General features: G+C 42.1%; 1 protein-coding gene across 1 annotated transcript in view; it reads right to left on the bottom strand.

The window, feature by feature from the left end:
• Nucleotides 1-1,484: 1,484 nt before the first annotated feature.
• TRAF5 (TNF receptor associated factor 5) overlaps nt 1,485-25,842 on the bottom strand; it is a 51,756-nt gene continuing 27,398 nt past the window's right edge. Inside the window, exons 4-11 of the mRNA XM_058275163.2 lie at nt 23,247-23,348; nt 20,723-20,887; nt 20,018-20,095; nt 19,604-19,678; nt 17,260-17,352; nt 13,908-14,048; nt 11,887-12,055; nt 1,485-11,258 (exon numbers count right to left, since the gene is read on the bottom strand). Coding sequence (XP_058131146.1) covers nt 10,681-11,258; nt 11,887-12,055; nt 13,908-14,048; nt 17,260-17,352; nt 19,604-19,678; nt 20,018-20,095; nt 20,723-20,887; nt 23,247-23,348 — 1,401 coding nt within the window. The 3' untranslated portion in view covers nt 1,485-10,680. The remainder of the gene's footprint in view (nt 11,259-11,886; nt 12,056-13,907; nt 14,049-17,259; nt 17,353-19,603; nt 19,679-20,017; nt 20,096-20,722; nt 20,888-23,246; nt 23,349-25,842) is intronic.

The raw sequence follows: 25,842 nt of genomic DNA, 5'->3' as shown, positions 1-25,842 counted from the left end.
TTGCCTAAGAGTTACCTCCTGAAAGCCTCCTTGTTACTCAAATGTGCCTCTCTCTAAGCCAATCTCAGCAAATAAACACAGTACCTTCCCCCCAGCATGGGACATGTCTCCTGGGGATTAGCCTCCCTGGCACCGTGGGATTAATACCAAGTACCAATCAGTGATGCATTTGGAAAAGATCTTGACCAAAAGGGGGAAACATCAAATATAAAAGAGTTTTTAGGTGGCAGACTTGGCTCAGGGGTTAGGGCGTCTGTCTACCACATGGGAGGTCTGCAGTTCAAACCCCGGGCCTCCTTGACCTGTGCGGAGCCGGCCCATGCGCAGTGCTGATGTGCGCAAGGAGTGCTGAGCCACGCAGGGGTGTCCCCCGCGTAGGGGAGCCCCACGCGCAAGGAGTGCACCCCGTAAGGAGAGCCACCCAGCACGAAAGAAAGTGCAGCTTGCCCAGGAATGGCACCGCACACACGGAGAACTGACTCAACAAGATGACACAACAAAGGGAAACACAGATTCCCCTGCTGCTGACAACAACAGAAGTGGACAAAGAAGACAAAAAGACACAGAGAACAGACAACTGGGGTGGGAGAGGAAGGGGAGAGAAGTAAATAAATCTTAAAAAAAAAAAAAGTTTTTACAGCTAAGAGATTTCAAAATGAGTCAGGAGGTCATTCCAGAGGTTACACTTATGCATGTTTCAGGCAGATCTCACTGCCACTGTGAACAAAGCCTCAAATAGGGGTGCTCCTGAGGAATCTAGAGCCATCCAGACACCACAGGCAAGGCACACAATCCACTGAAATCAGCACTCTGTCAGGGGCCTAACCTTGAAATATATGACAACCTATTTCCCCAATGTTAACAGAGTTAGACTATTTATAATTTCTCTACACGATTCTTTTACCCCTTGTATTTGAGCCTATAATTTAGCACTATACTCATTAAGTACTTGTCTCAGAGACTTAAATCTTCAGTCTGTCATATACTGGTCAAGCTCTGAATCTCAGAAGAGTTGCAGCCAACACCCACTGTCCAGATCATCAGACTCACCCAGGACAACTAACAAAATGATGATGGGCAACCCTCATCCCAAAAACAGAGAGTATCTACAACTGCATGCAAAACAGTTCCTTCCATATATTCACTTTTCTATCATAAAACCTTGAAAATATTAGTCTTTTGTTTTCCTAGGAAAGAAAATAAAATGAAAAGTAGGGTATCAGCTTCAATACTGAAACTTTGTTGATTTTCCTTTTTTTCCCTCTTTCTCTAGAATCTTTTTAGCACTTACTGTTTATCCTTGGTGTTCTAAAATTTCATCTGTGTAAGTATGAATCTTTTTTATAATTATTCTGCTTGGTATAGTGGAATCTGTGTAATCTGAAGGCTACTATCTTTGATTTTGCAAAATTTTCTATTAAGTCTTTGAATCTTTGCTTCCCTACAGTCTTTTGGTATTCTTAAAAATAAATTAAAAAAAAAACTATTTCAAAATTTCTCTTTAATAAAGAAATGACATTTTCTCAGAAAAAAAAATAACATCTAGAAATTCCCAAGACCACAAAGAAGTTTTACCACATGTGATTTTATATTACATTTTTGTGATTTTTATTACATATTTATAATTTTATATTTTATATGACACATTCATAAAACATAGTCCTATTTTCTGCTAGTTAACTCATTTCTACTCTATTTAAGGAGTGATATTATAGTGTAGTGGTTAAAATTAAAGGCTCTGGATTCACATGACCTGGGTTCAAATATCAGCTATAATTATTAGCCGTTCACATTAGGCATGCTATCTAAAGACTGTTTACTCAGCCATAAAATGTAGATAATAGTACCTGCCTTTACATGTTTATTTTTTAGGATAAATGACATAGTACATATAAATGATAATATCTAAAACATAGTAAACACTTAATAAAATAAGCAATTTGTATAATTAAATCTGATATAGCTCTACAGTAATTCATGGTATTGGGCAAAGGACATGGTGTTTCAGCAAGAATGCCACAATTTCAGGTGTTCAGCCACCTGAACAAATTTGCTTAGTTTAAAACCTTGGCCATTGCTTTAAACATCTCAGCCCATCATGATCTGACACCCCACCCCACCTCCTAGCCTGGCCTTCTTCTCCCACCTCATAATGCCTTATATCAAGATACTCCTACCATGCACCTGAAAGTCTATCTAAAATGAACTTCTGGGAATATCCAGAAGGCAGTGGCTGTCTTGTACCCAGTCTCACACGTGTACTTCCCTTTCTGCAGGGAGCATCCTGGGCACATAGGACTGGCATTATCACTGCAATTTACAGATGAGGAATTAGAGGCTCCAGGAAGTGAAGGGACTTGCTTATGGATACATGGGTAGTAAAGGTATATAAGCCAGATCTTTTGCCCGCTGACCATTACAGATGACTATCTTGAAAGTGGAAGAAAGTCTTGTGTTAAGTGACTGATGATCCTGAAATAACCAATAACTGGAAAAACATGAATATAATCAATCAGATATAGACAATGCACAGTAAATTGGCTGGTTTAACTGATCAAAACCAGACCACTGGAAAGTTCTTCATAAACACCATGATTGGGGAAAGTTTCAATCTGATTAATCTGAGTTGTACTATTAGTCATCGTAGGGCCCATATTTAGTGAGGAATCCACTAACAACACTCATCTTGCTAATCAGAAAATCTATAAGGCAATGGACACTTGTGTATACATTACACATATGTGGAAAAACTGTCAGTATTAGTGAACATGACTTGAGACAATTCTTAGGAAGAAAAAGTCTAATAACCTCTTTGCTGCTCTCATTCTGAGCCATATTCTTTTGTCATTACGGAGACAGCCTCTCATGTTTGAGAAGCAAATCAGATGCTTTCAAGGTCTTTGCAAGAAAGAGAAAGACAATGGGGGTGGTGGAGAGTGCAACCTGGGCTTGTATACTTAGCCGAATGGGCCAGCCGCCACTGAGCCTGGCCTTTCAAGGGATGAATGTGGGCTCTGTGTTAAATAGTTTTTTCAAGAGAAGTTGTAAATCTGGAATTTCACATGAAATTGTTTAGTTTTAAAAATGGTGTGCAAGCCAAACATATCCATGGGCTGGATATCTGTGGACTGCCAATTTGCAGCCCCTGGTATAATGAATTAGAGGACCTGGACTTGAACTTAACTGTACAATGTGCTCTAATATGCCTTAAGACAAGTTAATCTCTCTGATAGCCAGTGTTTTATCTACAAAGCGGGCATAATACCTGCCTAATAGAGTTATAAAGGTTCAATGTCTTTTAGGGTATATACAGTTTAGTTTAATAGGCTGAGCACCTGCTATGCACTTGAATGAGACATGGTTTTTGGCTTCAAGGAGTTTACAGCTTTATGTAGTAAGGGAGCAAACATGTAAACAAAAGGTTGGTGATGCAACCTAATGACTCTTGCCATGTCCTCTCCTGCTCTACTCCTAATCTATGTTCCACATTCCATGATCTTTTTAAAAACATCAAACAGTTCATTCCCTTGCCAGAAACACATCCTTTCGTGACACTTTACATAAACCACAAACTCCTCAGCACTACACATTCATCAAAGGCCACTCTCCTCTCTCCCTGGGCTCCAAGCACACTGGCCTCTTTCAGTTCCTTAAACCAACTCTTTTATTCCTCAGTGTCTTCTGCCCATTCTCATCCCACCCGCTCTTCCCATGGCTGACTCATCTTTCAGGTCACAGCTTGATTCAGACAGGTTCTTAGTTACAAACAAATAGGATTCACTCTTGCTAAGTAAAAAAAGGGACTCATAAACAATAGGATATAGCCCACAGAATCTCCAGGAGGGCCAGAAACCTGATCAGGATGCAATACCAGATCCAACACCCAAACACACCAGGGGCTCTGTGAAAATCTACTACTGCCATCACCATTTGACACCCAAAAGTACAACTTCCACAACCACTGGTGGTCACGTTTATGAAAATGAAGACTGGGTACTGGAAGCTATGCCTTGGCACACGACCACCAGGTAGCCAAGGAGTTGAATGTGTTTCCTTCTTCATCTTGCTCACTTCCAAGGTGAGGTTTTGCATAGGTCTGCCTGATTGGCAGGCCTGGGTCACATGCCTGCACTGCAAAGAGGTCAAGGAGGCAAGTTCTCACAGGAAATTGCTCACATACTAGAAACTTGTTCAGAAGTGCTGGGCATTCAGAAAACATATCACATGAACAATAAATATAGTGTAACCGTAACACAAAGGACTTCCCCATCAGCCCTAAGTACATTCTCTATCCCCTGCCTCCTGCCATTATTCTTTCACTACACTGTTATTTTATTCAAGGCACTGGCACAACTTATTATATTGTTATATATTTATTTGTTCAAATGACTTATAAATCATTGAACCACAGACTCTTGTCTCGGTATGGAATTTCATGCTAAGTATAGCTTAAACAGCCAAAAAAACTATAAAAATGTATTTCAGGGAGCCAATGTGGCTCAAGAAGTTGAGCGCCCGCCTCCCACATGGGAGGCCTTAGGTCTAGGTTCCCAGTGCCTCCTAAAGAAAACAAGTGAGTAGAAACAAATGAGCAAACAACAAGCAGACAACAAGCAGATAATTCAGGGGAGCAATGTGGCTCAGTGGTTGAGCGCCAGCCTCCTGCATATGAGGTCCCTGGTTCCATTCCCTGTCCCACTATCTCAAAAAACAAAAAAACGTGTATCAGGGTACAGATGTAGCTCAGGTGGTTGAGCACCTACTTCTCATGTACAAGGTCCCAGGTTCAATCCCTGGTACCTCCCCAAAACAAATGAAAAAACCAACTCTCATTGGGGAGCCAGTTTAGCTTGGTGGTTGAGAGCTGGCTTCCTACATACGAGTTCCAGATTCTATCCCTGGCCACGGTATCTCAGAAAAAAGTATGTCAGTCTTTAATGTAACTTTCTTGGAAGAAAAAAGTATCAAAGGATCTCCAAGTCCCAATTCCCAACAAGAGTTCCCATAGTTACATATTCCATTTTCTCTCTTAATTCTTCCCAATCCTTAAGTGGATCTGTTTTCTCCAGAAATCTTACCCTTAGGTCTCTCCAAATGTTTTTCTACCCGTATTCTCTTATTTCACATCACAAGCTTCTAGAAAGGTTCTGAGAGAGATTTTTCCTAGAGCACAGGGGAGAGAAGTTGAGCAGCAAAGTCTTTATCACACAGAAGAGGCTGGGAACACTTACACGTTGATTGTTCTGTGACCCACTTGTCCACCTCCAGATTATAAATTTTATGAGGACAGGTACAATATATGATCTACTTGCATCTAACACTGAATCTGACAAATAACAGTCAATTAACAGTTTGCTTGCTTTCTGGGGGGAAAAAAGTTCAGTAATTCACTGAGGAATGGCCAAAGAACTGTGCAGCACAGAGCAGGGCTCTCAGCCTAGGGTAGGGTGGGGGTGGGCATGCCAGAGGAGATAAAGCCAAGGCACACTCCTACAGACAGGAAATCACCAGGCAAAGCAGCAGGTTGAGTAGTACAGAAGGAATATTCCAGGTAGAAGTGTAGCCCAAGCAAAGACAAACGTGAAACAGCTGCATGTGGTATCACTAAATGCAAAGTAGTAGAAGCGCCAGGTGAGGCTGCTGGGGCAGAGGTGGGCATTGAGGGCCAGTACTATACCAAGGGGACTGGGCGTTAGCCCATGGGTGGGGCAGGGCGACGAAAGCCACCCATGGGCGGCAGTGTGGAGGTCAGCTTTGCAAGAGGGAAAACTAAAAATAGGGAGAAGAATAAAGCAAAAACAACACAGGCCTGAAGGAGGGGAGGACAGGTAGTAGGGGTAGGTAGGAGTAGTTTAAATAAGCACTGCAGGTAAAATTGGCAGTGCTGGCGCCTCAGCAGGTTCCCAGAGAGAGCCAATGTAGATACAACCCCAGGTACTGGTGCTCCTCAGGGCTAGAGACACACAGGTTCTACAGTCATGGCAGATGGCTCTGGAGTTCAGTACCTTGACAGTGGGGCCCATTTTGGAGTTTGTGTTCCTGACTGTGATGGAGATGGATTCAGATGTGACCTTTCTACAAATGCCTCTTCTGTCACTTTTAGTGAACCTGTGGTTGGTGCTGGGGTTGGTGTATACCCAGGAGACTTCAATCTCTGGACTGTCCATGTGCCAGCTGGGCCCTGAGCCTCAGCAGAGTTGTAATTCCTACTCTCCAGTTCATTAGACTTACTCAGGTCAGCTAACAAGGAGGTGAAGAAGGTCAACCACCATACCTGGGAACCGAGAGTGCCTACAACTCCAAGCAGGAGAATTGCATCCATCAACCATGTGGGATCTAAGCCCCCTCTTGATATAGAGGTGGAGCAAACATCCCCATCCCAGGGTCCACAGGATGGAATAATAAAATATGGATTAGAGTGGACTTACTGGTATTCTACTATAGAACTATTGTGACTAGTAATGGAAGAAATTACAGCACTGATATGGAGAAAGTGGCCACGGTAGTTGCTGGGGGCAGGGAAAGGGAAGAAGAGGTGAGATGTGGGGGCATTTCTGGGACGTGGAGTTGTTCTAAATGATATTGCAGGGACAGATGCTGGACTGTATATATCTTGCCATAACCCACTGAATATACTGGGGTAGAGTGTAACTACAATGTGAACTATAATCCATGAGGTGCAGCAGTGCTCCAAGATGTATTCACCAAATGCAATGGATGTGCCGCAACTATGAAGGAGGTTGTTGATGTGGGGGTAGTGGGGTAGGGGGCGTATATGGGAACCTCTTATATTTTTTAATGTAAAATTTTTTGTGATCTATGTATCATTAAAAAAATACAAAAAAAAATTAATGCTCATCAAAAAAAATTGGCAGTCCTGGGTGGGTAACTGGATGCGGAAGGTGAGGAAGGAGTGGAGAATAATGTCCAAATTTCTGGCTTGGATGCTGATGTCATTAACCAAGAACACATGGGAAAGTCACAGGTTAGGCAGGGTCGGAAGAGTGGAAAGATTTCCAGTTCAGGTGTGGTGAAGCTGGCGGTACAGTACCTGTGGGACTCCTACAGTTAGGTGTTCAGCAGGTCTTTGGACATACAAGTCTGCAGTTTAAGGCAGAGGCCAGGCTCAGAGGTACAGACTGAGGAAGGAGCAGAACGAAGGTGACAGTAAGCTCAAGGGTCAGCTGTGGGGTGCACTGGGAGGCACCGCTGTTCCCAGGGTGGCATCTGGCCATGACATTCTTTTCCTTTGGCCCCTATGACCCACCTCCCTTGGTACTTCTCTCACCTCTGATTAGTCTTTCTCCAAATGTTCTGCAGGCTCCTCTTCCTCCTCCCCTAAAATGTGGTGTTCTGGAATGACTTCACCACCTGGCTCCCATACTGTGCAGCCATCAAAACTTTCCCCCCAACTCCGAATTCTTACATAGGTTTAAGATCTCTCTCTCCAACCCCCTAATAAAGATCTTAAAATCAGTAGTGTGGGCTGACTCTCCAGGGACCACACGAAGTGTCTGTACTTCACTGTCCTATTTACTTGTATTCAGGACTGACAGTGTGAAATGAACCTGGCTGTGACGATTTCTTGTTTTCCTAAAGACATCAAATTTGTAGATCATGGGCCAGAATGCAGACCTGGTAATATGTACTCGTATGCACATTCACCTCCATCCTACCTCAATCCTGTGCATGCTCTTCTCGATATCAACTCCCCCTTATACCTAGGGTGTAGTTTCCTTTTTATCAGTGTAGGAGTTTGATATTATGGATGAATTCCAAAAAGAAATACTGGATTATGTTTGTAAACTGATCTCTTCCTCTGGGCATATTAGATTATATTGGATTCATAGGTTTACCTAAGTAATTATATAAACCTCTTGTGCCAGTAGGGCATTGAGTCCCCATCCACCAATGGGTGGGGACTGACAGATAAAAGTCATGGCAAAGGACAGGGTTGGGGGCTTTTAATGTTGGAGTTTTGATGTTGGAGTCTGATGCTGAAGCTGCAGCCCCAGGGAGAGAGACAGAGCCATTTGCCTGATAGTCTGCAGCTGACCTTGTGGAGAGAGGCAAAGCCCAGAGAGCCTCATAGTCTACAGCTGAACTTGTGGAGAAAACAGGAGCTGAACCCAGAGGAACCCAGGAAGCCTGAACCCTTGCAGACATCGACACCCTTCTTGCTCCAACACTTGGAAATAGACTTTGGTGAAGGAAGTAACATATGCTTTATGGACTGGTATCTGTAAGCTCCTGCCCAAATAAATACCCTTTATAAAAACCAACCAATTTCTGGTATTTTGCATTAGCACCCCTTTGGCTGACTAATACAATCAGATAATGAAAATAAAAAATGTAAATCCTATTGATATGGAATAAAAATAACTGTTCAATCATAAAAGAGGAAGAGTAGTTTACATGGATCCACTTTTTAAAAGTATAAACCACAACTCCTGTATATACCCCAGAAAAATAGGTTCTTAAATCTAATCCATTCCTGTGGGTGTGAACCCAAAGTAAGGAGAACCATCTGATGTGTCACGGTGTGACCCATCTCAATGAGGATGGGCCTGAATCCTATTACCAGAGTCCTTTAATAAGAGGATGAAATTCAGACAAAGAAAAAAGCCACAGGAAGCAAGAGCTGAAATAGGGCCCAGAAGAGAAGGAAGAGAGAAGCCGCCATGTGATAAACTAAGGACCAAGTGTCGCCAGCAGCCAGTCCCAGGATGCCACAGTCATGGGGAGAGGGCACTGCCTACAAGATGCCCTGATTTGGGTATTTTCCCTGCCTCAAAACTGTAAGCTAATAAATTCCCACTGTTTAAGCCAACCCGTTTCATGGTATTTGCTTCAGCAGCCTAGAAAAATAAAACAACTCCTATTTTGAGAAAAAGGAGTGCTTTTTCTTCCAGAATTCTTTCTTCTGTGATCACTTAATCACTCTTTCAATGACGAAGGGACTCTGAACTTGTAAGCAAACCATGCCATGACTTTGTTATGTATAGAAGCTGGTTAAAACACCAAACCATTATTTTGACAAATTCACTTTAAAATGGTTTTCATATTAACTACTTAAAGCAACTTACCCACAACAACATGATTTCCCACTTCTGAAGAGCACGAGTATGACCTTGGATTTGATTGGAAACACTGAAAACAGACAAACAGAACCACCTGTGTCTGGTCGGGTGGACTAGAAAAATGCTTCCTGGGTTTTCTGAGGTGAGAGGCTGACCATCAACTGTACCACAACTCACCAATGGCTATTGGGTAGTGCATTTATTAGGCTTTTTCTATTGTGAATCTATTTCTTTAAATTTATTCCTATTGGATGATTCCTGCAGTAAGAGTCTTTACCACCTTAAAAAATTTCTCGGATGAGATTAAGGAGGTTTCTGTCATTCCCAGAAGACACACACATAAATGGTGCTTCTTTTACCAGGTTAACGGCAGAAGCTGTGAGGCACATGGTCAAGACCCGTGAGCTGCTGGAAAGTGGCCTCTGCCACGCGGCCTTTGTCCTTGCATGCCCAGGTGGCCAGCCCACATGTGAGCAGTGGCGGGGCATCATCAGGAGTCATCTTGATTTGTATATACACCCTTAGAGCTATACAAACAGATGCCTAAGGACATGATCATCTCCGTTCTTCACAAAAGACTCAGGACTCCACAGGGCATCTCTCCAGTTTAAATAAATACTCATTTCAAACCATTCCATGAATTCTAAAGTTCTGTTCTCAAAGAGAACAGAAGATAATGTTTAGACAATCAATTTTGGATGGGAGTACTTCTGAAACTATAATGGTTTTCAACCTAGATTTTAAAGCTCTTCTATCCATTTATGACATTTTCCCCACCATATATTAAATTCTGCCTATCTTCAAATTAATTTGCTATTATTACCAAAATACCTTTAAACTATTTGTATACTTATAAGTGCTTATATATTTATTAGGTTGAACCTTATGAAACTGCTGATATTTGACCACCTTTGACCTATGAAAACAGTTTTCTGCCATGGTTGAACTTAATAAAATCTTACCTTTAGCTGGCTGGCTACATTTCAATATGTAACCATTTTATAGTACGTTCTGGTTTACTTCAGCAGGGAGAATGAAAATGCTTGCCTCCTTCACCAATTCCTTTGCAGCCTTACAAAACTGTGCTTGTAGACTGCTGCTGAATTTCTTGATATATTTAGAGGTGTAGTAATTTCCACAAGTTTAGTATTTAACCAAAAAAAGTCTGGTCCAAATGGGGCATACTGTCTTTGTAAGTATATCATTCATCTACTTAACCAGAGCTGCCTACTCTAAAAGATTGCTTTTGCAGGTTTTGGACCAACAGGCCAGAATTGGGAATTTTGTTACCCCTATCTCCTCAATAACACTCGACATTAGAATGCCTGCCTGAGACACTGCTAAGCATCAATAAAACAAGATAAGCCCCAGATCTTGCTTTCAAGAAAGTTACCATCTATTTTAAAAATATAAATAGCGAGAGGGACATTCTAAGTGTTTCAAGTTTCAAACTGGGACAGAGTAGTAAAAGTAAAAAGCACACTTCAGAAATTTTGAACTGACTTCAAACATAAAGGGCAAAAAGCCAAATACAATATGATCATCGAAGGTGTTTGTTCTCCATGGTCTGGAGAAGTCCTCTTCTCCCCCTAGAAAAAGACTAGAGATCCTCCAGGTCACTTAAGTCTACGGTCACTTTGAAGAACAGGGTGTCGTCTTTAATGTAGGTGTTCTTGGCATTCTCCAGTGTAGAATGAGCCACAAAGCGGGGACAACCCGAGGCGATGTTCATCTCCCCATCGGGTCTTTTAAAGCTGCTGCTGTTGGGGTCAGCCTTAAAGGTCTCCACAACGTGGTTCTTTTTGCTACTCTGGTCCAAAAGCACCAGAGTCACCCTCTGCTTGAATGGCCACTGCAACAGTGAGTCAAACTCTCCTCGCATCACCACAAAGTACAGCGACAGGTGTGTCCCCTTGCCGGACCCGTCTCCGTTCAGGTATGCTCGGGCGCAGAGCCTGTAGCCACACCGGCTGGTGTAGAAGGGCTGGCTGAAGATGGACACTGTGTGCCCGTCCACCGCCTCCCTCTTCTTCATCCTGTAGTCTGTCACCTTCCAGATGAGCTTTCCGTTATAGCAGGCACCCTCTAGCAGCTTAAATCGCTCTTCATTTTTATTCAGCTGTGCTTTATGAACATTAATGTGGGCATCATGTTTGTTCGTCTGCCCTTCCAAAACAACTGCATAGAAAAAAAAAAAGATTCCATAGGCCTGAATGTTGTGTTTAGACCTTGCCCAAAGCAGAAATTTGTTACCTCAAGAGGGCCCCCAAAATTCTGACATCCTAAAGATGAATTTAATCCAATAGCCACATACGAGTCGTTTATATTAATAACAAATATCATGTCTTGGCTAATACGGCACCAAGAACACCTGAATGCATACTCGTAACCTGAAGCTCGCGGAAGTGTAGGTAAGGTACGCTCAGCATTCAACTAGCACGAGTTAGCCTGGTGGCCCCACTTCTAACTCTAAAGTAATTTTAAACAGCCAAACCCTTTTATATGTTTCCATACTTTGAAAATAGGTTCCCACCACATCTCTCCCTTAGCTTCCTGATTATTTTCTCAAAAACCACCACCCCCGTTCTTGGAATTTTCTGGCACGTTTCCACCCCTTATCTTTTTTCGCTATGGTCCTCTCTCATTTTTGCCTGAGTGGCCAGAATCTCAGGCTCTCTTTTCTGTATGTCAGATTCAACCACTGTTTATGAGAGCTGAAACTTCCCATTTGGCCCAGTGTTTGCTTGTTTCATGAACACTCACAGACGAACAAGCCACCAAAAGAGAAGTAAAATATTAGACATACCTAATCTTTGATCATTGGTTTCTAGCTGGGTGATTTTCTGTTTAACTGTATCAATCGCTTCCACCAAAGGTTGCAGGTCCAATTTACTTTGTTGCTGGTTAGCCGTTTGTAATAACTGACGTACCTGAGCTTCTAACCAAGCAGATTTGTCAATGTGATGGGCAAGAACCTTTCAGTACAAAATGAATCATAATGTCAAAAAATTAGTTAATATTTTAGTAATTCGTTGAGATAAAATTTTTTTCAAGGCACACATTTCACATTTAATCAAATATTGAGATGAAAAATAAACTGCCCAGAGGAGAAAATTCACTGAGATCATAGAGATGAGCCATCTCACATCTTCCTCTTCCAACTTCCCTTCATCTGACTTTTACTCCTCCCTCAGTTTCTCCCACTTGGTTCTCTAACTCATCATTGTATCTCTTCTCATATTGTTTCTTCCCTTGTCTGATCACTGCCTTCCTATCTCAGAAGTGCCCTTTCAGCCACATGTCCATTCACATCCCATATGTACCCTGCCCAGCAAGACAAGACAACTTCTACTTCCCATCAGGCCCTGCTCTCTCAGACATTGCCCCTCTTCTTCCGGCAGGCAGGAGAATGAGCTGGAGGTAGCCCACCTGCTCTGGCCTGAGTACCACAGCTGGGTGCAGAAGTGCCCTGAGGGGAGGCTGGAACTTTTGTCTGCTCTGTTTAAAGGGAAGAGATTAAGTAAAACTATCACCACATTTCTCCTCCACCCTTGCTCTAAGTGCCTTAAGACTGGTCATTGTATTAGAAACAGGTCTGCACTGAAATAGTTTCTGGATTCGTACATATAATTATATGTATTTATGCAAAGATTTTGATAAATTATGGAAATTATATAGCCTAGATTTCCTGGGATAATCCAAATTTCATATATATATATTGCTTACATCACATGTCTAGAAATTTTTTTCACTGTAAATTTTATAAACATGATAAAGATATTATTTATTAGGCTTTTATTTGTGATTCTTTAACATTCATGTTTTACAAAGTTGTGGGTTTTTTTTCACTCTCTTTTAATGCTGTTTATTAAAGGATCTTCTTCCCAAGGGAGTTAATAGTTTCATTTTGTTAACTACAAATGCAGAACTACAACTGCTCTCAACAAATCTGAAATCAAGTGACTCTAGTATAGGCCCAGCATAAATTTAAAACCCTAATTGCCATAGATTATGTTAAGGTATTATATCAATGTTAAATTTACTGAAGGGCGGTGAACTTGGCCCAGTAGTTAGGGCGTCCATCTACCACATGGGAGGTCCAAGGTTCAAACCCCGGGCCTCCTTGACCCGTGTGGAGCTGGCCCATGTGCAGTGCTGATGCACACAAGGAGTGCCGTGCCACGCAGGGGTGTCCCCGCACAGGGGAGCCCCCACACGCAAGGAGTGCACCCCGTAAGGAGAGCCACCCAGCGCGAAAGAAAGTGCAGCCTGCCCAGGAATGGCGCCACACACATGGAGCTGACACAACAAGATGACACAACAAAAAGAAACACAACAAGATGATGCAACAAAAAGAAACACAGATTCCTGAGCTGCTGACAACAGAAGCGGACAAAGACAACGCAGCAAATAAACACAGAGAACAGACACCGGAAGGGTGGGGGGGAAGGAGGGGGAGATAAATAAATAAAATAAATCTTTTAAAAAAAATTTACTGCATTTGCTAATGTACTGTAGTTATGTAAAAAAAGATCTTTATTTTTAGAAACTACACAGTGGAGTATGTCGGGGTAAAGAGACATAATATATGCAGTTTACTTCTGAACGGTTCAGAAAGAACACACATGGAAAGAGAGCACAAATGATGGAGCCAAAGGGACACAATGTTGACAGCAGGTGAATGTGGGTGGAGGGTATGCAGATGTTCTTTGTGCTAGTCTTATTCTGTACATAAGAGATTATTTCTAAAATAAGAAGTTAAAAGAAAAACTCTCACTGCCACCCAAAAGCTAAATCTTGGCTTTGAATGGAAAGCCCATTTCTCACCTGGATGTTTGATAGCAAGTTTCCATTTTTCCCAAACAACTGTGTAAACTGCTTGAAGTCCTTTTCAAATTTCTTTACAGTTTCTGCTAGCTGCTGGATTTTACTTTCTTTCTCTTCTAGGCTCTTATATAAATCAGAAATCTAATAATGGGAATGGGAATGAGGGAAAATAAGGTCATTTTAAAAATACATATAAGTTAAAATAATTTTAAAAACAGTTACAGGAAAATACTTGCAGATAAAGTGTTTCTAGGAAAAAAAAAATATTTAGTTCCAGGAAAATACTTATATTTAAAATAATATACTATATACAATTTTAGAAAAATGTTTGCAGGTTGTTCCAAACAGATCCACAGACTTAGTTTTTTCTAAACTTGACCTATTATTATGATGGTTCATCTAATGATGGTAACATTATTTGACTAAATTTACTGAACTGGTTTTCTTTATTCATTCAGTTTGTACTTACGTGATCACCATATGTTAGATGCTATATGCACAGTATCAGGAGTCATAAGGATAGCTAACATTTGCTGAATGTCTGCCATACTCTCTTCTATCTTTTAATCCTCAAAGAACCATATAAGGTAGGTATGAATATTAGTCCCATTTTTTCAGATGAGGAACCAGGCAAAGAGTTAAAGTAACCTGCCCAGCATAGTTAGTAAGCAGTAGGTAAAGTATGCTACCCTCAGAATTTATCATTTGAGGAAACAACCAGAAACCTGTAAGTAATCCTAGATGACTCCTCTCTCATTCCCACATCCATTCAATCAGCAATACTTGCCAACTTAAACTCCCAAAAGACAACAAAACAAAAACTCTTAAAATCCAGTTCTCATTCCATCTCACTTTTCAGCACGAGTTTCAGCATTTATCGTTTCTCACCTAGGCTACAACAGTTTCCTAACGGGTCCTGCACTAGCCCTCCCAGCTCACACACAGCAGAAGCTAAACCCCCTGGAAGCCAGGACTGGCATGGAGCTCAGCATTCACTGCTGCAAACCCAACATGGCACCACTAGGTGCTTGATCAATATTTGTGAAGTGAATGAATGAGTGAATGAATGAATGAATGCTCTCTTGCCTCTAGTCTTATTCTCCTCCAACTCACACTCCATACTGTGATGGGAATACTATTAAGAGACAAATCTGATCCCCCTTATTTGAATGTCTCTAGTTGGCTTTCTTTGGCAGGCCACACAGGGCCATACGTGAAAGGGTAGCCCTGGCTACCCAAGGTGCTCCAGCATCTTGCCTCCACCTACTAGTGAAATGCTTCTTATGTGCCAGGCACCGTGTTAAAAGCTTCAATGTATCATCTCATTCACCCCTCACCATAGGACACTGGAGAAGAGGGAGGTCAAGCAGCTTGTTCAAAACTCAAGAGAGCTGGTGTGCAGCCGGGCCTGGGCCCGGGCATTCCGGCTCGAGCCCTCACTCCCATCCGTGACAAGGATCTGCTGCTACACTGGCTGGATGAGGGCAACATCCTCAGCCTGCTCCCTCTGTCCTCGGTCTCTCCTCTCTCTCCAATCCATCAACCACATTTCTGCCAAGTGTCTTCCTGTCAAAAAGCCAAGCAATTAGCTGGCCAAGCTTTTTCTTATTTAAAAACCTCAATTAACTCCCTATTACTTACAAACACTAGTTCAAACTTACAGCCATTAAATTCTTTCGGAAGCAAGACAGAATATGAATGAATTAAAAAATAATTGTGGCTCAAGCGATTGAGCTCCCACCTACCACATGGGGGAGGGGAGGTGCAGTGCTGGGCGCCAGGGGTCCCGGGTTCCATTCCCGGTACCTCCTAGAGAAGGCAAGCAAGTCAGGGAGCTGGCACGACAAGTTGATGCAAAAAGGAGACACAAAGAGGAAAGACAATGAGAGACACAACAAAGCAGGGAGCTGAGGTGGCTCAAGTGACTGAGCACTCCCACATGGGAGGTCTCAAGTTCAATTCCTGGTGCCTCCTAAAGAGAAGATGAGCAGACAGAACACACAGTGAATGGACACAGAGAGCAGACAGCAAGCACAAAACAAGGGGAGGAATAAATAAAAATTTTAAAAAAACAAAACTGAATGCACCATCTTCTAAACCTCTCAGCTTCCAGGCCATCACGATCTGGACCCAACACATCAACTCTCCAGCCATTCCCTGTCTCATACCCCAGAGTCCATTCACACTCTAACCATCAGCCTCTCTCAGGCCTCTCTGCCTTGGCACAAACTTTTCCCACAACATTTTACCCAACCAATCTTCTCTTCTTTCAAGACCCAGCTCAGATGCCCTCACCTGAGTGGCCTTCCCAGACTCCCCCGAGGAACTGCTGCAGCCTCCGTGGCCCCGTGAGTTACGGCATGTTCTGGGAGTCACAGCAACCTACTTGCTTACATTCTGTGAGCTCTTCGGGGACCGGGGCTGTGTCTTCAACTAGGTACCCCTAATAATGAACACAGCCCTGATGTGGTAGGTATTTATTGCGTGAATGAATGGGTGAATGAGACGACTGATGCAGAAAAGGTAAAGAGGCAGTGTGCCTTACGCCAGTTATGTTTTCAGGCTTTCTAATATTTTCCAGGCTCTGACCCTGGAACCCACACACCTACTTTAATACAGACTCAGAAGAGCCTCTGCAGAAGGAAAACTCAGCTCCCTTTCTGCAGAGGGATGGTTTTCTTCCCTGTGTGGGCTTGAAAGGTCTGACCCTCTGAGGAGGTTCTAAGAAAAATAACTAATGCTCTTAATAATTATTCGAGGGAATCAGCATTTCTTGAGATCTGCTGTGAATGTCCCAGGTATTGTGGCCAACATTTGCATACCTAATTTCACTTGATTATCACAAATCTGTGAAATAAGTATGCACGTAGGCATTTATCAGGCTGTAGGGTTCCCAGAGGCGAAAAATTAAAGCCATAACACAAAATAATAAAACCCATAGTGCTTAGAACAGATAGTCAACCACTGATTCATTGTAATATTGATTTAATTTTAAAACATCAAATACCTAGTAGGTGCCAGGCATCAACTGGAAGGTTGGGGAAAGCTGGAGAAAGGCAGTATGGAATACCATGAGGAGATCCAATTCCACCCCTTCTGAGTTACAAACCCCTCTATGAGCTTAGTAACTTCATCTGCTGAAGGATGGGGCTGGACCCCATCAGCTCACAGGCACCTTCTAGTTCTAACATGCCATAGTATAATCCTATCAGTTACCACTTAGGAAAACATCTTCCTCCAGCTGATTAACACCAAAATAAAGACAAATATAAAATCACCAAGAGAAAGCAAACCAATCAGCAACTCTGTTGTCCCCCCTCCTTTACATCTGAATCCCTGAATATTTATTTACCTCTTCTTCTAACTGGAAATTCTTTTCTAAAACCAGAAGCATATGGTCCCGCAAGGCTGAGTTTTCATGCTCCGTTAGGTTCCCCCGTTTATCCTTCAAAATGAAGAGAAAACAAGTCAGGGTGTTGAAAGGCTTCAAAAATGAGGGATGTTCGAGCAGAACGTAAACAGCTTTGCCTACTTTAAGAATTTTTTTGTTGTTGTGTTGTGTTTTGTTTTGTTTTTGAGACACTGGGGCCAGGGATTGAACCTGGGACTTTGTACGTCGAAAGCTGGCGCTCAACAACACTGAGCTACATCGGCTCCCCCCAGCTGGTTTTTTTTCATTTGTCTGTTGTTTGTTTTGTTTTTAGGTGGTAGCAGGGATTGAACCTGGGGCCTGGTACATGGGAAACAGGCGCTCAACTGCTCAAGCTCCATCCACTCCCCTCCTTTAATAGTTTAAACTTTCACCTATCTCAAGGAGGGTTACAGAAAAAACGACTCCTTTAGATCCCTTTTCCAGCTTCAAGATTCTACCCTGAGGCAATCATTCACAGAGCCAGAGAATCAGGCTGCTATCAAAATTCTCAGCGTTATTTTCCCCCCCTTGCCCTGGAAGTCTATGGCTGTGGGGTAAGAGCAGTTATCATCACCTCTCAACTATTCCCACATAAAAATCTATCTCCTGAGTGGATTATCTCCAGATCAGTTTTAATCCTAGACTAGCTCTTCCAAATGAGAATAACTCCCCCAGACATGCCCAGCTCTGGCACAAAGGCCAGCTCTCCTGTAGTACAACCCACCTAGCAGTATGCACCTAACTGCAGATGCCTTTCTGAGCTGGAAAACTCTTCCTACAGCAGCCAACACCCCCTATCCTTTTATGCAGCCAAGACACCCAACTATCAGTTTGATAGATGACAAATTTATGCATTCTTCACTGATTTTTAAAAAGACTTATGTATTTTTTTCCAAACCATTTTTTAAAAGGAAAGAAATATATACTTATGTCAAACAATGTAGCAAGATGTAGAGTGAAAGTCAGTCATCTCAATCCCCTAGCCTGACTCACCAGAATCAGTGAAAACATTGAACACAAATGAGATCATGATATATTTAATATTCTGCAACTTATTTTCCACTGAATAAAATTGGACATATTTCTATTATCAGCACAGAGGTCTACCTCATTCTTTCTGTCAGATGTATAGTATTGTAAAGTATGAAAACACAACTATGTAATCTTTGCTTTAGTAATGGACTTATAGGTTATATTTAGTTTGGGTGGTTTTTTTTTTTTCGCTATATGAACAGAACAGTAATAAACATCTTTTGCGTACATATCTGTATGTGTATAATTATTGCATAATATGAAAGGCTTATCTATGAGAAAAATTTCTACCAATGGAATTTTTAGGTCAATGTACTGGTTCATTTTTAATTTTTACAGATGTAACCAAACTGCCCTCAAAAGAGTTGGATATTATCAAGTGTTTTCAAATTTGTCAATCTAATGGTGAAAATTATATCTTATTACAATTTACATGTATTTCGCTGTGAGATTGAGCACCTTTTCTTACATCTATCAGTCATTTGAAATTTTTCTAGAACTGCCTATATATTCCTTTGCCTATTTTTCTATTAAGTTGAATAACTTATTCACATGGAAGAATTCTTTGTATATTATGAAAACAGTCCCTTTTTGTCTGGTATATGCTGCAAATATTTCCCTCTACTATGTAGTTTGCCATTTGACTTTATTTACTGTATTATTTAATCATATAGAAGTTCTAAATATTTGTGTTTAAGCTTACCAAAATGATGGCTTTTTGGTTTTATGTTAGATATCTTAGAAAGATCTTCTTTATTTCAAGGAAAAAAAAAACCTCACTCATATTTTCTTGTATTTTCATGATGCTTAAAATAAATTTTCAATTTGGAATAATTTTAAATTTACAGAAAATTTGCAATGATAATACAGAGCATGATATATTTTATTATGTAAAACTTTGATTCATCTGAAATGAATTTGTTAAAAGGCCTAAGTTATGAAGTGACCTGTATTTTACACAATTTATTGAACAATACTTTTAAAGCTACTTAACACGAATAATGTATATTTTAAAGCATGATTTCAAACCACCTTTGTTTCAAAATATCAGGTGATAGTCTGGGGTGTCATAAAACCAGGCTTTGTAATCCTAGGAGGAGCGATTCCAGAAGGTCCCAAATTCTGGTGGGAGCAGCTTAGTCAGAATCAGAAAAAACTGCCAACCTCAGAATTCTCAGAACTGCATCCTGAATGGAACTGACTTGTCAAATGAACTACACAGTAGAAGGCAGAAGCAGGAAACTCACCATACCTTGACAGTGCAGCCGTAGTGCTTAAAAGGGCAGTCCTGTTCTGCTTCAGGACACACAGCAAGGTGTTTGTCCACCTATGAAACAGAGAGCCTCAAGCTACAGAAACTCATCGCTGCTTCTCCCACTGCCTGGTACAGCTGCAACAAGCAGGGAGGCAAGGCAGCTTGGGAGAAGGGAGGGAACGTGGGAGCTGCATGGGCATCGGGAGAGAGCACAGTCACGCTAAGGTCCAGTGGAGGAAAAGCAACATGAGGACCGAGGACAGCTAGCCAGGGAAGGGAAGCCAAGACACACGGCCACAATGGCCCTAATTCAAGCCTCCGGCCTCTGCCTGTGGCATTTAGTCAAGCACACACCACCATACTAAGATTCTGTCTTACATAAAATCCCCTGAGTGGATTATTCACGGTTACCTCAGTTCTTGGAATAATCTGCAAACACTTGTTGGGACAAGATATCGGGTACTCAGGACATAAATTTTCCTCATGGTTCTGAAATAGAGAATGTGTGATGAGACAAAACCAATCTTTGCTTCCAGGGGTTTCGTGGCCTCACAGTGTTTATACATCGACTCATTTGGAGATACATGTTATGTGGCATACCCTCAACAGGTAGTTCTGGCTCGGTTCCTAAAGGATTTAAGATGGATGATTTCTTGGTATAAATTGAATTTAAAAAATTAAAAATTTCCAATTATTCCAAAATAAGGTCAGAGGGCATGGAGCTCACAGAAGACCGACTCTTCTGGCACATGTGAAAGGCAGCCATGGTCTCTCTTTATGCCCACACCCTGCCTCTCCTGTTAGGTCAGCCTGAGGGCAGCCTCCTGAGGGCAAACTGCATCCTCACCCCAGACAGCAGGTCACCCCAGGGCCTAGCATTACCCCTTCCACACTTGCACACAGTAGGTGCTCAAATAATATTTTTACCACAGGTAAATGAAGAGAGTCCTTCCAACAAGGTTAAGCTTTTCACAGGACTTCTCTTAGATAATCTTATTCTTCAGATCGGATCCTGTACAAATACATCCAGAAACGTGCTCCTGATCTAACATCTGAGTCACGGTCACCTGGGTAGAATTCGGCCCATGAAGTTGATCGGGTGTGAGGGGTTGTTACCTGTAGATTGATTACCACCACATTCTTTTTGCAATAAAGGCATTTCTCCTCTCGGAACTGACAGGATAAGCTCAAATGCTCTTTCAGATCCTTCCGTAGGACTGGTTCCCGACAGTTCTCATTAGAACACTGCACGGCTTGAAACAGGCACTGCTGAAGGTGGTCCTGCAAAGGACAGGCAGCGGGACCAGTAACCAGGGCAGTGGGAGGGAGACAAGGGGAAGGCCGGTGAGGCTGGAGGACAGCGGGCGGCAGCCGGCACCAGCCTCCACTTGCAGACTCTTAGTGGAGGGCACCTGCTGCTTCTGCCGAAGAAAGGGCCCGAAGAGCGCTCTTGGGACTGGAGGCTGGGAAAGCTGACCTAGTCTGGGGGGAATTAGGCAGACAGGGACAGATGGCTGAAGAAGGCAGACCTGCCGAGTAGCTCTTAGATTATCTTATAACGTGCTCGTATTCTCTGGTTAGTTCTTGAATATTTCTCTTAGGCTTTCCAATTCACTAGTTCTTCAAAGACATCTTTTATTTCTTTTGTGCATCCTCCATTTCCCTCCACACCCCAAGTACTGGTATCTGCACAGCAGATGGTAAAAGACAGGACAGAAGGGAAAAAGGGGGAGAAGGGATGGGTATGTCCTAACTAAATGAATGAAGGGAAAGGAGTAAAAGAAAGAAAAGCAGAGGAGAAGACGTTGGCCCAGAAATGGTAAAGACAAGGAGGTAGAGGAAATACAGAATCACAGGCCTACGAGAAGGAGAGAATGGCTGAACTTGTAAAATCAGGATATTTCCTTAACCAGTCTATCAGAGGATGATAACATGGGCAATATTCATTCCAGTGTTCTTCGTATTATACATTTTTTGAAAAGCAGACATTTCTTAATAAAAGCCTTTAGACCACTAGTAAGTTATCTGTGATGCTGACAAGTTATGAAAAACCTAGTAAAACCATCTCCCTGCAAGATTCTTCAAAACGGGGGTTGGCAACCTAGGGTCCAGGGCTAAATCTGGCTTGCCACCTGTTTTTGTAAATGAACTGGAACCCAGCCACACCTCTTCATTTACATGTGGTCTAGCTGCTTTCCCACTAACATGGCAGAGTTGAGTAGCTGCCACAGAAACTGGTCCACAAAAGCCTCAAGTATTTACTATCTGGCTCTTTACAGAAAAAGAATGTAGAACCCTGCTCTAAAGAAATGCAAACGTTGCCTTTACAGTGAGAGAAATCATTGTAATAGCTATTCTCCTTTGCCTCTGGTAGTAAGAAGCAAATCATAATGGCAAATGAAATTCTTATCTTCTCCAAAATTGATATTATCCCTCAACCCTCATCCAAACAAGTCAATGTTCAACAAGTCTCTGTTTCCTTAAGATCCTAAACTTATCCATGCTGAGGAAAGCAGTGGAGAGACCAGGGTATCAGGGAGATACAAAAGAAATAGGCAGAAAGAAAGAAATCATTCTCAGGAAGCTTATGGTCTGGTCACTAAAGCCCTTCAATGGCCCATTTTCAGCCTCATTTCTTTTTTAGGTTTAGCAACAAAAAAGCTGGAAAAAGGCCCAGTTGTAGAGCCTGACTATCCTATTTAAAATAAGTGTCCATGGACTTTCATAAGAAAGCACAAAAAATTCCTTGAACCTCCAAAGAAATCCCTGGCTTCACAAGGAAATCATTTACCCATTTATAAATTCAGTGTCTGGGGATTTGGAGGTGTGATGGAGAAAAGAATGAATCACCTGAAATACCCGTTCCAAAACGTATGGGTGTGAAAGGAAAATTCAGCAGCCTCCAAGCAATTCCCTAGAAGCTCGCTATGCCTGTGCAGCATTCATTCAGAGTGTGATTGAACCTGATGTGGACAGGCCGGCCAGGGCAGAGCCACATGTGTGCAGCTTTCCATTTGACAACCAGCTTCCCCAGCTGGGTAGAAGGGCAAGGTTTCATTTGAAAGAAACTCAACTCCCCTTCACCTGTACTTCCCCCACACCTTGTCTGCATCTCACACCAATGCCTTGCCTTTAAGGTACACTCCATCTCTGCCCTGGTCACAAACCCTAAGAAGTTGGGGCTCACGGCTCAAGGAAACACCCCCACACCCAGGAAGGAGAGCAAGTGCTTTGGGGGAGGGCACCTCTCAATCACAGCTCACATCTGCAGTCATCCTCTGGCTCCCACTCCAGGCACCTCAAATCCTCCATGGTTCCCCCAATATGACATGTCCTTGCCTGAGCATTCCTTTTGCTTAGTATATCCCATGCCTCCTCTTCTGCTCTCTCACCCTTATCCCAGAATTTAAAGCCTAATGCACCTGGCACGCTCTCCATGTGCTTGTGCAGAACGACCCTCTTCACCCACACCTTCTCCAGCATGCCGCACTGCAGCTAACCGTGTGGCGAGACTGAATTTTATGAGCACAAACCCACTGAATCTCCTACAATGCTTAGCCCAGTACTGTCACCTTCAGGCATTCCATACATGTCACTAGAAAATTGGCACAGGCAAATAGTGTTCACGAGTAATACCAACCTGGTATCGCCCCAGAATAATCTTGCCATTACATCCAGGAGCATTTTTGCAATATACATATAAATTGAGGACTTCTCTTTTGCAGCAATTGTCTTTAAACACCTAAAAGAAAAACATTACGGGTCACATACACTCCTGCAATTCTACAGCAATGCAAAGGAAGAGGTTATTAATTTGGTCTCCCCAAAGACAGGGAGAATCTTCCAGACAGTGGTTGGAATGTAAATATCAGGCTTACCACCACACTAAAAGAAAAGGCTTTCTCAGAAACAAGTCAGGTAACTCAACACCCAGTGGAGCAGGCTGCAGCTGAGGGAACAGCCAGGCGAATTTGACCCCACATGCTCAAAGGTCAGGAGGCAGGGCTGTGGTCAAGGTGATGCTTTCACCTTCCTGGCTCAGGGTAAACATTTGTATTACTCATCAGTAGTCGCCTGAGCTGTACTGATTTGCTATTTCAACATAAACCAGGAGACGGCAAACTTCCCCTGTGAAGAGCCAGACGGGGAAATAGTTTTGACTTTGCACATTGCAAGTCCCTTACGAGATATATAATTTGCTAGTATTTTCTCCCATTCTTTGGGTTGTCTTTTCATTTTCCTGATAGTGTGGCTGCTTTAGAGCAGATAATAAGTGAACAAATGTACATGGTGTATTCCAATAGCACTTTATGTATGGACACTGAAATTTGAGTTTCATTTCATTTTCATGTCATGAAATACTCTTTGATTTTTAAAAATATTTACTGTGAAATAGTTTAGGACATAAAAAGCTGCAGAGAGTGCACAGTGTTTTCAGACATCTTTCTTTTGTTTTTTTTTTTTTTCATCCATTTAAAAAATGTAAAAAAAAAAAAAAGATAAGAGATTCTTAGCTCATGGGCTGTAGAAAAACAGGTGGCAGGCTGGATTTGGCCCAAGGGCTATAGTTTGCCAACCCCTCCCTGGTCTAGTATGTGAGACAAACAGTAAGTAGACCACAGACCTCCTGCAGCCATTTGCAAAGCACACAGTGAGCTGAGCATATAGAAAAGCATACACCAGACGAGGTATGAGGGGAAAGCTTCCTGGAGGAGGTGATAATTGAACAGAATTTTAAAGGAAGAAAACTGAGGCTAAAAGGACATAGTTAAGGAATAAATCTTCATGACCTTGGTCAGGCAATTGTTTCTGAGGTGTGACACTAAAAACAAGTTAAAAAACATATATAAATTGGACTCAACCAAAACTAAACACTTTTGTGCTTCAAAGGACACTAGCCAAAAAATGAAATGGCAAGCCAGGAATGAAAGAAAATATTTGTAAATTATATCACTAATAAGGGACTTGTATCCAAAATATATCAAGCACTCTTACAACTCAATAAAAAGGCAAATTACCCAGTTAAAATATGGGCAAATGATTTGAACAGGTATTTTTCCAAAGAAGGTATTCAAATGGCCAATAAGCATATGAAAAGATGCTCAACATCATTGAAATGGAAATCAAAACCACAATGAGATACCACTTCAAACCCACTAGGATGGCTAAAATAAAAACGATGGACAATCACAAATTTTGATGAGGAAATGGAGTCATTGGAACCCTCATACGTTGCTGGTGAGATTGGAAAATGGTGCAGACACTTTGGAAAACATTTTGACAGGTCATCAGAATATGAAACATAGAGTTACCATATGACCCAGAAATTCCACTCCTATGTATAAACTCAAGAGAAATGGAAATAGGTGTTCACACAAAAACCTATACATGAAAGTTCAGTCCAGTATTATTCTTAATAGCCAAAAGATGGCATGTCTGTCAACTGATGAATAGTAAACAAAATGTGGTATATCCACACAATGGACTATTTTGGCAATGAAAAGGGATGAAGTTCTGATACATGCGTCAACATGGATAAACCTTTAATACATTATGCTAAGTACAAGAAGTCGGTCACAGCATAGGTAAGTGAGTGGTCACCAGTGGCTGGAGAGAGGGGAGAATAAGGGGTGATGACTAATGGGCATGGCATTTCTCTTGGTGGTGAGGACAACACTCTACAATTAGACAGTGGAGATGGATGCACAACTTGGAATATTACTAAAAACCACTGACCCGTACTTGTAAAAGGTAAACATTAATGGCATACTGAGTTCAACAGTGTCCCTCCAAAATTCAAGTCCACCTGGAACCTCAGAATGTGACCTTGCAGATGTAATCAAATTAAGAAGAGGTCTTACTGGATTTGGGGGTGGGTGAGCTGTAAATCCAATAAATCGTGTCTTTACAAGAGAAAGGAGAGGGAGATTTGGATACAGGGACACAGGGAAGAAGGTCATGTGATAAGAGTCCAAAATTAGAGGGCTGCAGCTCCAAGCCAAGGAGGGCCAGGACGGCCAGCCACCACCAGGAGCGAAGCAGAGCAAGGAAGGATTCTCCCCTCGAGTCTTCAAAGCGAGCACGACCCTGCCGAGACCTCGGTTTAGGACTTCTGGCCTTCAGAACTGTGAAAAATATGTTCCCCTTACTTTAAGCCACCAAGTTAGTGGTCATTTATTATGGCAGCCCTGGGAGACCAATACCTATGGAATGTGAATCGTATCTCAATAGAAATG

Source organism: Dasypus novemcinctus, chromosome 13 (genome assembly GCF_030445035.2).
Source record: "Dasypus novemcinctus isolate mDasNov1 chromosome 13, mDasNov1.1.hap2, whole genome shotgun sequence".
In the NCBI taxonomy this organism is placed as follows: Eukaryota; Metazoa; Chordata; class Mammalia; order Cingulata; family Dasypodidae; genus Dasypus; species Dasypus novemcinctus.
The sequence above is the reverse complement of the archived record's forward strand: the minus strand, read 5'-3'. Positions and strand labels throughout refer to the sequence as shown.